Source organism: Lathyrus oleraceus, chromosome 6 (genome assembly GCF_024323335.1).
Source record: "Lathyrus oleraceus cultivar Zhongwan6 chromosome 6, CAAS_Psat_ZW6_1.0, whole genome shotgun sequence".
Lineage (NCBI taxonomy): Eukaryota > Viridiplantae > Streptophyta > Magnoliopsida > Fabales > Fabaceae > Lathyrus > Lathyrus oleraceus.
The window spans coordinates 91,527,493-91,543,849 of NC_066584.1; the positions used below are offsets into that span (position 1 = coordinate 91,527,493).

At 32.5% G+C, this 16,357-nt stretch overlaps 1 protein-coding gene across 1 annotated transcript; it reads left to right on the forward strand.

The window, feature by feature from the left end:
- Nucleotides 1-12,929: 12,929 nt before the first annotated feature.
- On the forward strand, nucleotides 12,930-14,993 carry LOC127094164 (GDSL esterase/lipase At4g28780). Its single transcript, XM_051033026.1, has 6 exons — nucleotides 12,930-12,938; nucleotides 13,055-13,337; nucleotides 13,427-13,557; nucleotides 13,744-13,986; nucleotides 14,205-14,457; nucleotides 14,657-14,993. The coding sequence occupies exons 1-6, from the start codon at nucleotides 12,930-12,932 to the stop codon at nucleotides 14,887-14,889; spliced, it is 1,152 nt and encodes a 383-aa protein (XP_050888983.1). The 3' UTR covers nucleotides 14,890-14,993.
- The last annotated feature ends 1,364 nt before the right edge of the window (nucleotides 14,994-16,357 follow it).

Here is a 16,357-nt window from a genome sequence, read left to right on the forward strand (position 1 = left end):
CAGATGACATACTTTCTTGAATAACTTAGAATAAGGCATTAGACACAAGTTCAAAGTAACATTTGTATCAAGACCATGTTGCAGATGAACTCAAGTAGATCCCAATACTTGCATCAGATGAAAACTCACATCACAATGACTTGGTTTCAGAAATGTTGGCATTGTCCAAGTCCTTTTGCATAGGGAATGTTGCCTAATTCTAAGTCCAAAGCTCAGATCAAATCCAACAGTCCACACAAACATTTTTTAGGGGGTTTTGTTGTTTATTAAGTATTTTAAGGTCCTAAGACCACAAACACAAACAATGTACACCAAGAAATATATGCAATCACAATATATGGCTCAAGTGAGCAAAGGGAAAATGACATTAAAATAAACAGGTTTAGCGATATGTATAATGGCAAATGATAAATGGCTCGAATTTAAATGGCATAAAGTAAATGACTTGAAATTAAAAGTATATAATATTAAGAGTTAGTCAAATGTTAGTTGATTAGATGTTAGTGGAGTTTTGCCTTTTAATTCTTTAAGTCATTCTTTGGAGAACACTCAACCCTCTATTCACAAGCATGGATCCTTGAACCAATACATCTTCCAAAGGAAGGAAAAAAGATCAAGTTTGCATACAATATCATGAAAGGGGGGAGACTTACAATCTCACTTACTAGAATGTTATGCCTTTGGGTCAAAATTTAGCCCTATGTTAAGCAATCGTAATTGGACTTATGTAGAAGTCATAACTATCTGAGGTCGGGCAATAGAAACTTTGGTGTTAATGCGTGTTAGAGATATAGTATGATGAACCATACTCCTAAAACGTACCACACATAAAAAGAAAATGATCAAAGGATGGACTTAATCTCATCCATACTTGTATTGGTTCATGAACCAATTAGCCTTAGGACATTGAGATGTCATTGGCCAATGAGAGGAATGGGATAGAAAGGGATTGAAGATGAAGAGGGAGTGGAGATAAGACAAACACAAATTGGTCATGGGAGGAGTTTTATCAAATTAAAATCATTCATTCATTTTGGGAGATGAAATATACATTTCATCAATCCCTTAAATCCAATGATTTTAATCCAACAAAATTCAAATCAATCTTGACCAAGGCTCAAACACATAGTCAAACTTCACAAGTCAATAAAAATGGCTCAACATATTTTATTCACAATTAAACAATTAAAAATCAAATTACAATGCATTAAATTAAATTATGTTTTATCAAAAACCTAAAACCTCTTCAAAACACCAAATAAATGGCTAAGAGATTTATCATAGGTCAAACAAGGTCAAAGGACCTTGGAGAAAAAATTTCATTATTTTTGAAAAGTCAGAAGTATTTTTAAACAATTAAAAATATGCACAAAAACAATTAAATCATGAAAAATATCAATATTGATCCAAAAAATAATTTTAATTTAGAAAATGAAAGAGAAAAATATTTGAATTTTTTTGGTGAAAGTCCCATATTTTTTGGATCAATAATGAAATTAATATGAATTAATGAAAATAAAGCAATTAAAAGAAATTTCAGAAAATCAAAAAAACGTGGACCATCTGATCTCCCTCATTAATTGAGGTGGCAGATTAGATGGATCAGCGCGCACATTCCACATGGACCTAAGTCAACTGAGAAGCACGCGTGGTAATCAGAACCAATGCACAGGATTAAAACAATTTAAATGGACCATATGGTTGAGATGCTTCCAACACATCGCCGGAGCCAGAGCTCCGGTCTTCTTCTCCGGTGGACCTCACCGGACTGGTCCACCTTCAACCATCACCAAAATGAAAAAGCAAGACATGGATTTAAAGAAAAAATGCTTAGGAGCTCGAATCTAGCCTCAATTTTGTCTAACTCCAAGTATATGAGAAGATACAAGGAGTTGAATTTTGAGGATCATGAACTGAGTTGCTTCGATTTGACTTCAAAGCAACTCAATCTTGTTGCCTACATTGGTAGGACTTCAGACAACCAAAAATAAACAAGAATAGTGGAGAATTGAGAGAGAATCGGAGAGGAGAAGTTTCTGAAAAATCACCTTCGAGTTGATCCAATTTCACTTGATCTTGATCTGGATTTGATTGCTTTCTCCTCCTCTTGCTTGTAGAAACCAAATGGAATAAAAATGGAAGTGAATTTCTGGAGTTTGAACTTCCAAATAGAAGGTGAAGTTCAAGCTCGATTTCATGAGAAATCTCAGAAAATTATATGGCAGTGAGGGTTTGCAATGGCATAGCAAAGCTTGGGCAGGGTGTTGATGATGAATCTGAAGCCTTAAGCATGTTTAAATAGGCAATGTGTTTGATATTTGCACCACTTGAAAATTGGACAAAATTAGAAACTTCCTTGTATGGGTGCATGGGCAATCATTTGGGCCTCAAGAGTGATGCAATCCAATTCTAAATAGTGTACAAAGTCTGTTGAAACCATCATGTGCAAGCATGCAAATGGAAATGATCATGTGAAGTTCAATCTTGCCAAAACACTTCCCATAATGAAGCCATGCGCAAGTCCCTCAAATATAATCTAAATGAGATGATCTTGGAAGTTTTGGAAAGGTGAGATCAAGGGGAACAACTTTCATATTTAACACTTTTCATTTGAAGCTTGTATCATGATGAATTTTGAGGTGGAAGTTTGGGAAATCAAACATATTTGAAAATTTTCTAAGTCCCAAGTCAAATGTTCACTTCTTCCACCTTGAATAACTTTTTCTATGGACTTCAAATGAGAAACATTCCTTCATAAAAGTTGTATCTCTTTCAAACCTATTAAATTTTGTCACCAATTTGACCTTATTTGGATTTGCCATGAAGGAGTTATGCATTTTAGAAGTTGAGGAAAATCACTTGTTCAATGGTATTGACCCAAAATGACCTATATTATTTCCTCTTGGAACATGCATTTTAAAGTTGAATTTGCACTTGCTCCAAACATCAAAGTTTAAGTAGACATCTTTAAATTGATCATGGAGTTTTAATGGATTTCATATCATAAAAATTGAGCAAATTATGGCCTTGGGAAGTTGGCTTCCAAACTAGGGTTTAGACAAAATGACCTATAATTTTCCACCATAAAAAATGACTTTACAAGACAAATTAGATTTTGACCTCAACATGAAAGTTGTTTGGAATGTCATTTATAATAACTTTTATCTAAGAATAATTTTCATATGACAAAAATTGTAGGAGATAGGGTCTAGGGAACCCCAATTTTGACTAGTTGACTTTCTCTGGTCAACCACCATAAACCAACTTGCTAGCTTGACATTCTATTGAATTTTGGGACTAATGGAGGATCATATATGAATAATATTATCTAAGGTTAAGTATCCCTTGAAATATTTGATCAATTGTTGAAGAAACTTGTTGAAGAAGTCATACAAGATACCCAGATGAATTAGGGTTTTCAAGACAAACCAAATCCAAACTCTTGATGATCTCTTGATCAAAATAAAATGTGGAGGTCATGGGGATCCATATATGATACTTATATCCAATTTAAATAAATTCTTGATTGAGTTCCTTGCAATGAGGGTCTTAAACCCTAGATATGAGCTTGATAGAGCATAAGTGAGCACACACACTACCTACAAAAGAGTTAAACTAACAATGACATATTTTTGGTATTTTGGTTAGTAAATAATGAAAAATGAAGTATGATACAATCAAAAGTGCTTGGTGATCTCTCCCAATGCAAACCCAATGAATGAGGGGTAAGGAGGATATTGAGGTGTGATCCCAATGCTAATGCATGTGATGAGAAATAACATGAGGGATCTTAGGGTCAAAATTGGGGTCTTACAGTAATGAACTTTGTTCCACCTAAAAGACAATAGGAATTGCATATGTATAATCAAATGTCCCAACATGAACAAGGGTATCAAGAGATTTACTCAGGAAACAAGACCCAAAGATGGAAGTGTCATCATTGTGGGAAGATTGGTCATATAAAAGCTTATTGCTACAATTTGTATGGCTATCCTAAACCTGTTTCACAACTCAGAAGAAAGAAAACCATGGTGAAGCCAAAGGAAAGATGGATTCCCAAAAATGGTATGTCAAGACTCATAGCCCACACCTCCCTCAGAGCATCTACTAGAGAGGACTGGTATTTATATAGTGGCTATTATAGACACATGACTGGTGTCAATAAATTCTTGGTGAATATTAAGCCATATTCCACTAGCTATGTCACCTTTGGATATGTATAAAAAGGAGAAGTAAAGGGGATTGGAAAGTTAGACTATTCAGGATTTCTTAGTCTAGATGATGTTCTATTTGTTAAAGGATTGACTGCTAATCTTATAAGTATTAGCCAACTCTGTGATCAAGGTCTCAAAGTAAACTTCAACAAATCTTAATGTTTGGTAACAAATGAGAAGATGAAGCTATCATGAAGGGATCCAGATCAAAAGATAACGGTTATCTGTGGACTCCTCAAGAAACAGATTGTCTCTCCACTTGCCTGAAGTCAAAAGAGGATGAAACTAAGTTATGGCATCAAAAGCTTGGTCACTTACATCTGAAAGGTATGAAGAAGGTTATGTCAAAGGAAGCAGTCAGAGAAATTCCCAAACTGAAAGTTGATGAAGGAAGAATCTGTGGTGAATGCCAAATCGGGAAGCAAACAAAGATGTCCCACAAGAAGCTTCAACATCTGACCCCTTCAAAAATTCTGGAGCTACATCATATGGACTTGATGGGACTTATGCAAGTTGAAAGTCTAGAAGGAAAGAAGTATGCGTATGTTGTTGTTGATGACTTCTCTAGGTTCACATGGGTGAACTTTTTAAAGAAAAGTCAGAAGTGTTTGAAGTATTTAGAGAACTATGCCAAAAGATTCAAAGAGAGAAGGACTGTGGCATTGTCAGGATTAGAAGTGACCATGGGAAGGAATTTGAGAACATCAAGTTTGAGGAATTCTGCATTTCTGAAGGAATTAGTCATGAGTTCTCTTCACCCATCACCCCACAACAAAATGGTGTGGTTGAGCGTAAAAATAGAACCACTCAAGAATGTGCTAGGGTCATGCTACATGCTAAGAAACTACCATATCATTTTTGGGATGAAGCCATGAACACTGCCTGCTATATTCTAAATAGAGTGACTATTAGATCTAGCACATCAACCACATTGTATGAACTATGGAAAGGAAGAAAGCTAACTGTAAAATATTTCCATGTATTTGGAAGTAAATGTTATATTCTGGCAGATCGTGAGCAGAGAAGAAAAATGGATCCTAAAAGTGATGAGAGAATTTTCTAGGGTACTCTACAAACAACAGAGCATACAGAGTCTTCAACTCCAGAACCAAGGTAATGATGGAATCCATAAATATTGTAGTGGAGGAATCAACTAACGAAGCTGATGTCACAGATGATGTTGAAACATCAATGAATGATGCTTCAGAAGATGTTGCAGACACAAATGCTAATACTGAACCTACAGAGAATGACTACCTTCCCTCAGAATTCAAAAAGATAAACCTAAGGAGCTTATTATAGGAAATCCAAATGAAGGAATAATCACCTGATCCAGGGAAGTTGTGTCAAATGCTTGTTTTATTTCTAAATTTGAACCCAAGAATATCAAGGAAACCTTGACTGATGAGTTATGGATTAATGCTATGCAAGATGAACTTAGTCAATTCAAAAGAAATGAGGTATGGGATTTGGTTCCAAGACCTGTAGGAACAAATGTTATTGGCACTAGATGGTTGAACAAGAACAAGTATGATGAACAAGGGGTTGTTACCAGAAGCAAAGTCAGACTTATTGCTCAAGGATACACCCAAATAGAAGGAGTGGACTTTGATGAAACCTTTGCTCCAGTTGCTCTCTAGGAGTCTATCAGATTGTTACTTGGAATGGCATGTCTTTTAAAGTTCAAATTGTTCCAAATGGATGTTAAAGGTGCCTTCCTAAATGGCTATTTAAATGAAGATGTGTATGTTGAACAACCAAAAGGGTTTATTGACCCTACATTCCCAAATCATGTGTACAAATTAAAGAAGGCACTGTATGGTTTAAAACAAGCCCCAAGAGCTTGGTATGAAAGATTAACTGAATTTCTCATCAATCATGGATATAGAAAGGGTGGAATTGATAAAACTCTCTTTGTCAAAGAAAAGGATGGAAAACTTATGATAGCTCAGATCTATGTGGATGACATTGTGTTTCGAGGGATGTCAGATGAGATGGTCCAACATTCTGTCAAGCAAATGCAATCTGAGTTTGAAATGAGTTTGGTAGGAGAACTGACGTACTTCCTTGGGCTCCAAGTCAAACAGATGGAAAATTCCATCTTTCTATGTCAAAGCAAATATGCTAAGAGTATAGTGAATAAATTTGGATTGGCGAATGCTAGTCAGAAAAGAACTCATGCACCTACTCACTTAAAGTTATATAAAGATGAAAAAGGCTTAAATGTTTGCCAAAGTTTATATAGAAGCATAATTGGTAACCTTCTATACCTTACAGCAAGCAGACCAGATATAACTTGTGTTAATGGTATATGTGCTAGGTATCAAGCAGAACCCAAAGTGAGTCGCATCATTCAAGTAAAGAGGATTCTAAAGTATGTGAATAGCACAAGTGAGTATGGAATGTTGTACTCCCATGATTTGAATTCTATGTTGGTAGGATATTGTGATGCTGATTGGCCTGGTAGTGCTGATGATAGAAAGAGCACCTCTGGAGGATGTTTCTTCTTGGGAAACAATTTGATTTCATGGTTCAACAAGAAACAAAATTGTGTATCCCTATCTACTGCTGAAGTTGAGTACATAACAATAGTTTCTCTCAACTAATGTTGATGAAACAAATGTTGACAGAATACAATGTCACACAAGATGTCATGACATTATTCTGTGACAACTTGAGTGCTATTAACATCTCAAAAAATCCTATTCATCATAATAGAACTAAGCACATTGACATCAGGCATCATTTCATTAGAGAACTTATTGAAGACAAAGTCATAACACTTGAGCATGTTAGCATCATAGAATAAGCTTGCAGATATTTCTACCAAAGCCTTGGATGCAAGTCAATTTGAAAAATTAAGAGGAAAACTTGGGATTTGTGTTAATGTGCATTTATAGCAATTACAACTAATTAAGTGTGTCAGACAAGAGCATATCTCTCATCATTACACTAGACACACTTACCTAAACCCCTTACCTCATTGTGTATCCTTTAGGACAAATCTACACTACCCTTTCCACTCAAACACCTTATTCTCTTCCAGACATATGCTCTCTCTCTCTCTATCTATCTATCTATCTCAAAAACCTTTCCCTATTCCATATGCTTAAAATGTCAACTAACATGTCTCAATAATCTTCACCCACTCACATGCATGTCCCAGCTGAAACTAGTGGGTCTTCCTCCCCAATGTCTAGGGCAAACAAAACGTTTCAAATTATAAACCTGGAAGATTTGGTCTTGGATGTTGCCCTTCTATCCACAGCTCATCCTTCTCAGAAGAAGAAAGTTATGCCTTCTGTGTCAAAAATTGTTAAGACAACAATGTTGTTAAAGAGGAATCAAGGTCTAAAGGGTCTGAAATAAGAAACCCTAGTATGCATGTTGATAACACCAAAAAACCCACGGAAGCAGAAAGAAGTGCAACTGATAAGGAACTTAGGAAGTTTGTTGCATCTATTTTGAAGGAATTAAACTCAAATGTTTTTCCAGATGTTCAAACATATTTGGCAAAAGATCCAAGCCCTGATAATGACTCTAGTGAAAAAGCTGAGGAAAGCGTTCCTGAACATGTTGCTCGTGAGAAAAAAAGTAAAAAGAAAGACGAGCTTGTTGTCAATGTTGAAGAACTAACTTCTGATGAAGAACCCCTTACAAATATTGCTACTCCTAGCATTTCCAAAAGACTGCAGATACATAAAGGAAATACAGTGGTGTTTGAAGATTCTCCCTTCAGGGAAGTGAAGAGAAAAGATGGTGGTTTGAAAGGAACTCCTTCTAGAAGCTCCACGGGAAAATCTCCTGTTGGACCTACTAGATCATGGAGTAAGGTTGTTACCCCTACTAGAAAGAGGAAATTTATCTCTTCTAGTGAATCTAAGTTTGATGTTTAAAAGGATGTCCAGGACATCACCCCTATAAAGAGATCTGCTAACAAGAAGCCTCATACTGCTATGCCCAAAGCTCCACTGGACAATGCTTCTTTACATTATGTGAAGAATGCCGAAAGGTGGAAGTATGTCAGCCAAATGAGGCTAGCCCTATAAAGGGAACTAGTGAAGGATGCCCTTAAGTGTAAGGAGGTCATGAAACTGATAGAAGTTGTTGGGTTGATGAAGACTGTCACACACTTTGGACCTTGCTATGAAAATTTAGTAAAGGAGTTTGTGGTGACTATCCGTGATGGATATGATGATACGAAGAGTGTTGACTATGGTAAATTTTAAGTGAGAGGAAATGTTGTAACATTCTCCCCAATTGTGATCAACAAATTTCTAGGAAGAACAGATGTATCTCAGGCTGAAATGGAAGCTACTGATGATCATGTGTGCAAAGAGATCACGGCTACGCAGGTTAGACATTGGCCAAACAAAGGGAAGTTGTCTACTGGTAAGTTAAGTATAAAATATGCCATCCTTTATAGGATTGGGACTGCCAACTAGGTGCCCACTAATCATACCTCAACAATCTCTACTAGTCTTGGTAAATTTACTTATGTCGTTGGTACAAAAAGGGCATTTGACTTTGGAAAATACATCTTTGAACAAGTGTTGAAACAAGCCTTCTCTACTGCTGTAAAAATGCCCATCTACTTTCCATCCCTCATATATGGAATCATCCTAAATCAACATCCTGGTATTTTGCTGCCCATTAACAGTGTGAAAAAAAGGGATTCTCCCTTATCACTCCACTACAAACTCTTTGCAGGAACACATGTCCCAGACATTGTTATGACATCCTCTCATGCACCTGGCCCTGCCACCTCCAAAAAGAGTGGCATTGCTCAGCTGAAGGAAACTTGTAAAGAGTTGGAAGATTCCATCAGATCTAGCACTGCAACAAAGATTAAATTTGAGACATTGATGAATGTTATGATGGAAGAGGAGAAGAAGGAAGTTGTGTAGGGTGGTGATGGTAATGAAGGAACTGATGATGAAGATTATACTGGTGAAGATGATGCTGATGAAGAGAAAAAAGATGAAGGAGAAAAGTATGTAACAATTGACTCAGATAGTTAGGAAGATATCTGATTAAAATCTTGTTTTGTTCTGTTTGTTATTATGTTTTCTGGTCTGTGACCAGGATATTTTTCACCCTTAGGTGCCCCATTGTGTGGGATCTTGCACTTTATAAATATGGTTTTATCTGTTTTTAGTTAGATGCTCACTTTTATCCTTAGACATATTTCGCTACAGAGAAAAGTTGTCTTTGGATAAATCTCTACAAAGATTAAGAAATTTTTTCTTTGTCTATGAAATTATTACGAGTGATCTACGTACCATATTTTAAGGGTGTAATTCTAGAACGATATACTTACATTGCACTAGAATACCAAACAATATTTTTGGACTATTCTATCTCGAGGATTTTGTAAATGATAGTTTGTTTGTACAATTTTAAGCAATATCTCGAGAACGGCCTACTACACGACTCAAAGAATAATTTCTTGGATGAAAAAACCTTTTACTTCAAAATTATTTTAATTTGAAAAATTATATATATATATATATATATATATATATATATATATATATATATATATATATATATATATATATATATATATATATATATATATATATATATATATATATATATATATATATATATATATATATTAAATACTCGTTGTGATATATATAGATCATGAGTTCAAAATCCAGCAACAACAATTTAATTAAAGCGCGAATAATATTAACATTTCACCATGAGTATATATTTCAACCGTGGTGGTATGTATACATGAGTTAATTATAAAATATGTAGATTGCTTGTTTTTCCTTACCCCTCAATAAATATATGCAACCACTCAAATTGATTTAGAAGATAATGATCTAAAAAATTAAATTATTCTTTAGACGGTCCACTGTTTTTCGAATTACATACATCTTGTAATTCATATCTCGCTCTTTAACATATAGAATTTGGTTCAATGGTTCAAGTTCTTCAAAGCAGCGATTCCTTCTCTTCTAGTTTATTTTTAAAAACATCAATTTGTTGACTAATTCGTAGTCATCATCATCACTATCATCATGATTATTTTAATCGATGGTGATGATAATTATATGATGAAAACGATGATGATGAATCCAAATCTCTAAACAAATTTGATATTTTGCAATATAAACTATAAGAGGAGGAACTGTTGCTTTGAATAAGTTGGAGAATTGAACTAAATTCTATATGTTAAAGAGTGAGAAATGAATTACAAGATGCACACAATTTGAAAAACATTGATTGATCTAAGTTGGTTTTCAAATATAACTTAATTTTTAAATTATCATTTTCTAAATCAATTTAAATGAATTCATGTGTAGTGAGGGGATAATGAAACAAGCAATCTACATACGATATAATAAACTCAACTGGAATTAGAGTCGAACTAAATCACATCTAGCTGTACAAAACAAGTTTGTTCTAGGACATACAAAAACATCAACAAGGAAAACATTTTGAACAACAACAACATATCAACCCATAAAATATTTCGCAATTATGCCTTTCATTTAAAATATTTTGCAATTATGCCTTTCATTTAAAATATTCATGGGGAATGATGATGAAGAAATGACCTACTTGTCTCAGAATGTATCCACAATGAAAGGAGGATGAACCTGAAGTGGGAGCTGCAAACTTGTGTTAAATTTGAATGGATGACATTCTAGGTCTTTCACACAAGTTTGCAGCTTTCACTTCCGCTTCATCCTCCTTGTATTTTTTCTTCATGACATCACAAATAATTTATGAACCACACTCATAATATGCGCTTTCTTGAGTTAATTTTTTTCATTCACCTTCCCTACAAGTCAAAATGTATTAACATGACATTGTAATCCTACAAACAACATGTTAACAAATTTGGTAATATAAACTAGCATGACATTCTAATCCTACAAAAAACATGTTAATCAGATTTGTTAATATAAGTTAGCATGACATTGTAATCCTACAAACATAAACTAGCATGACACTGTAATCATACAAATATCGTGTTAAACATAAACAATAACATAAACAAGATTTGGAAAGTTTGAAAAAATTAAGTAGAACACAACCACACTTGAACAAATATGGTAATTGTTTTCCCATGTATATTGTCTTTTGATCTGCTAAACACGGATTGACCATTTCAAAAACAGGGATCAAAGTACAGACATCCCAAAAAACACGAAAGTTATGTGAAACTGAAATAAAAAACATCATGTCAAATGAAAACCCTTTGTAACACCAAATGAAATGAATAAGGCGATTAATGGCATACCTTGAAAGTTCTTCAAAACTAATTATTATTAGAACATATACAACGAAAAATGAAAGAAAGTGTATGAATAATATAATTACCTTTTAGAAGAAGAATAAAGATAAAGAAGAAAGAGTGTTCAACTTGATTGCCTTTTAGTGTGAAGAAGAAGAAAGACGCGTTCTATGGAAGAAAAAGAGAGACGAATTTGCTGCATGTGGAAGACAGAATGTTAGGATTTTGTATTTTAAAAGAAACAACTATTCTTTATTGAGGTTTGATAACTTCACTTTATATATATATATATATATATATATATATATATATATATATATATATATATATATATATATATATATATATATATATATATATATATATATATAATATATATATATATATATATATATATATATATATATATATATATATAATTTAATTGATATACATTGACAGTGTAAAGATTTTTTACACTATCAGTTAATGACAACCACTGATTTATTTGAAAGGTTTGACTTTTATTTTAAACATTTAAAAAGTAATACAAACAGATGATTGTGATGTATTGACAGTGTAAAACTTTTTACACTGATAGTGCATAACAATTAATCTATATATATATATATATATATATATATATATATATATATATATATATATATATATATATATATATATATATATATATATATATATATATATATATATATATATATATATATATATATATATATATATATATATATATATATATATATATATATATATATATATATATATATATATATATATATCACCACGGTTGGTAACAAAAATCGTGATAAAATATAAATATGATTCATAACGGTTTTTAATACTAATCGTGGTGATATGTGTTAATTTTAATATATTTATAAGAGTATAAGAAGAAACCCTTATTGTAATGAAAAAATAAAAAATTATTCATATTAGAATTCACAACATGTAATTTTTCATCTATCATCATGCTTATTAATATGAACCCTAATAAAATGTCTTTAAATAAAATAAAAATAAATTCAGGAGGGTGTGGATATTAAATGATTTGTTGACTTGTTAACATATATATAGTATGATATCACTTAATAAAATTCTCTGCTGATAGCAACTGCCTTATTGACTTGTAGCATAATATATTTTCTTAAATTTGAAATACTCATATTTAATACAGTACTACTAGTACAAAAAAACAATACAATAATGCAAACATTTTAAAACATTATACAGTTTGATGCACTAAAATTAGGCTGCATATACTCCTTTGACAGCACTGTATTAAGTCTTGAAATTGAATGCATAATATGTCAGTTCCTTATTTGGGTGGGATCTTATAGAATAATAAAATTTTCCAAATATAGTAAAATCAAATTTAAATATAGTTAATTTGATAGTCTTCATTGTTTATGTACCCTGACATTGTAAACCAAGAAAAACATGAAATCACTTTTACCAAAATGCAGCAAGTTAGAGATCTATCATATTCATATTCCTAACTTAAATTAAGACTAGTAAAAGTAGAAATAGGGGATACAAAATATTAATGCCACAACATGGTTATATAAAGGCACTTACATGAAAGTGTTTCTCAACAAATTTTAATCTCTTCATTATGACAAACTTCAGAGTATTTCTCATCACTCTCTTCTTTGTGTTGCTCACCATCACCAATTTTATTCCAAAGAAACTTGAAGCTGCAACAACTCGTGCTTTCTTTGTTTTTGGTGACTCACTTGTTGACATTGGCAATAATAATTATTTAGCAACCACGGCACGCGCCGACTCGCCTCCTTACGGCATTGATTATCCGACCCATCGTCCCACCGGCCGGTTCTCCAACGGCGTCAACCTTCCTGACCTTATGAGTAAGTAACACTTCACCTTCATCATTTTATTATCAACATTAATCTATTGTTATCCGTTATATACTAACATATGAGTGATTATGATGTAGGCCAGTATATGGGATTTTCTGAACCCACATTGCCATACTTGAGCCCTGAATTGACCGGACAAAGGCTATTACTTGGAGCCAATTTTGCTTCAGCGGGAATCGGAATCCTTAATGACACCGGCGTTCAATTTGTAAATCACTAATTTATGGTTTAACACATTCATGCAGTAACCGTTGGATCAAAATCAAACAATCTTTGATTTTGATCCAACGATTGTGTGAATGCGTCAAACTCTAATGTAACTATCTAGCATTAAAGTATTCATATGAAACAAAACTAGGAGGTTTATTATTAATTACAAAGTATATGCATGCAGGTTCGAATATTAAGAATGTTTCAACAGTTTTCAATGTTTGAGCAGTACAAACAAAGATTGAGTGTAGAAGTAGGTGCTGATGAAGCAAATAGAATCGTGGATGAAGCATTGGTACTTATAACACTTGGTGGTAATGACTTTGTCAACAACTATTTTCTCACTCCAGTTTCCGCTAGGTCTCGTCAATTCACCGTGCCACAATTCTGCACCTATGTCATCTCAGAGTATCGAAATATTCTTACGGTGATGATTCCCTCTAACACTCCATTCGCTAGTCTATCGTTATAAGTTTATCTATCCTAATCCTAATTAGGGTCGTTTTAAATTTTTGGAGGTTCTGCGTAGATTATAGAACAATTTTAAGGTTATGTGTTGTAGTTTATCTTGCACATTCTCAAAGACAGTCTGATCGTAACTCATTCGTTGATCTATTGATTATGGATTTTTTTTTTGTAATGTAGAGGTTGGTTGAGTTGGGAGCTAGGAGGGTGATTGTGACAGGAGTTGGTCCTTTAGGTTGTCTTCCATCTCAGCTTGCTACAAGAAGCATAAATGGAGAGTGTGTAGATGAATTACAACAAGCTTCTCAAATTTTCAATCCACTTTTAATTGAAATGACTAAGGATCTCAACACCAAACTTGGCTATGATGTGTTTATTGTTGCCAATGCTTATCAAATGAACATGAATTTCATCAACGACCCTCAAAATTTCGGTGATCTTTGTGTTTTTATTTCATCCAACTTTAGTCACTATTATAACCAAATATTTTCTTTCAGATTCAATGAATAACTGATGTAACTGATATCAGATACAGTTGTTACGAAATGAAACTGTAAAAAGAATAACGAAATGAAACTGTAAAAAGAATTTTCGACCGTGAACTAATCCTTAATTGTTGGTGTGATGAACAGGTTTTGTTACATCAAAGGTAGCATGTTGTGGTCAAGGACGTTTCAATGGAGTGGGACTATGCACTCCCTTATCAAGCCTATGTCCAAATCGTGATGTGTATGCATTTTGGGACTCTTTTCATCCAACTCAACGTGCTTTGGGATTTATTGTTGAAGCCATCTTTAATGGAACCTCTGATTTAATGAGCCCTATGAACCTCAGCACCATAATGGCCATGGATAACAACATCTAGTAAAAGGGCTTCAATTATATAAGTATTTCTTTGCAAGGGGCAAAAATGTCATTGTCATTGTTTTTTTTATTTGTATGTTTGGATCAAGCTTTTCATTATGTGTCTTAATTAATCCATGCTACTTTTTTTTTTTTGGTAATAGTTGAATTTTTCATTCTATTAATATTTATCTATTAATAATATCTTTTAAAGTCTATAGTCTTAGTTCTTTTATTGACCCTCACAAAAAATATTGATGTTTACCAAAAAAAAATGTATAAATTTAAAATAAGAAGTTGAAAATCATGTAATCAACGCATGACTTTATGATCAAATTAAGTATTAGTCTTTTTTATTAATAACTCATCAAGTTCCTAAAAGTAATATTAAATTGTTAATATGTAATATGTATCATACAAATTATTCATCTCATTATCATGAGCACATTTCCCTCATCAAAGCTGTGGTCCTAGCTATGCCTATTTATGTCATGACCACATTTCTCCTCTCGAAAGGAGTTTTCAATGGAGGGAAGAGTTTGTAAATTTTGGTGGGAGCAAAAGGGATTCAAGGAAACTTCACTTGATTAAGTGGCAGAATTGATGTAAATGTAAAAGAGATTGTGAGGTTGGATTTAGGACTATGCAATTATTTAATAAGGTTTTCTTTTTATGAAATTATTTAAGAATTTGTTTAGGAATTTGGAATGGAGGGAAGTGAAGGTTTTCGGATTTTTTTTTAAAAAAAATTTAGAAAATTATTTCACATCTTTTGGAAGAATGATTTTGTATAGAATAATAAAATTGTATTTATTATTATTATTGTTATTATTATATTTTTTATTTTTAAAATATTATAATAACATAAAATATATTTGAAAATTTTATGCAAGTCCTCCAAAATCCTTATTCAATATAAATTTTGAATTTTTCAAATTATAGAGATTTTGTATTATCAATAAAAATAAATCCTCCAAAACCCTTCTAACCCAAATTCCTCTATTTTTTATTAAATAATTTTCTTTTTTTTTAAAGCTTTCATCTCCTTTCTCCTCCAATCTCTCAAACAAAACATGAGTGTGTTTGGATTATATAATTGAATTTTTTTAGATAATTTAAAATTCTAATCAATTCAAATGATTCAATTGAAATTCAATCATTTTAAATTTTTCTTGTTTGGATGAAATATTAAAATAATTTATTGTTAAATTTTTAAGATCATTTTTATAAATTTTAAAATTTTTGGTCAAATTTAAAATATGAAAAAGAGAGATCAATTTGCAATTTTTGAAAACTTGAAGGGACCGATTTTTAGGGACTTAGATATGAGGATCATCTTGCAAAATTTAAAAAATTAATAATAAAAAATTTAACATTTGCATTATATAGAATGAGAGAGCAATTTCAAATTCTTTACTTATTTGTGTCATTTGAAATTCCTTAAACTTAACTTGAATAAAATACTTTATAAATTTACATCATTTTAACAA

Bases quoted from the DNA above. Each gene is read 5' to 3' on its own strand.
- LOC127094164 (XM_051033026.1), top strand. The intron at 13,558-13,743 runs GTAAATCACTAA...ATATGCATGCAG, and splicing joins ATGACACCGGCGTTCAATTT to GTTCGAATATTAAGAATGTT. The intron at 14,458-14,656 runs GTGATCTTTGTG...TGTGATGAACAG, and splicing joins CAACGACCCTCAAAATTTCG to GTTTTGTTACATCAAAGGTA.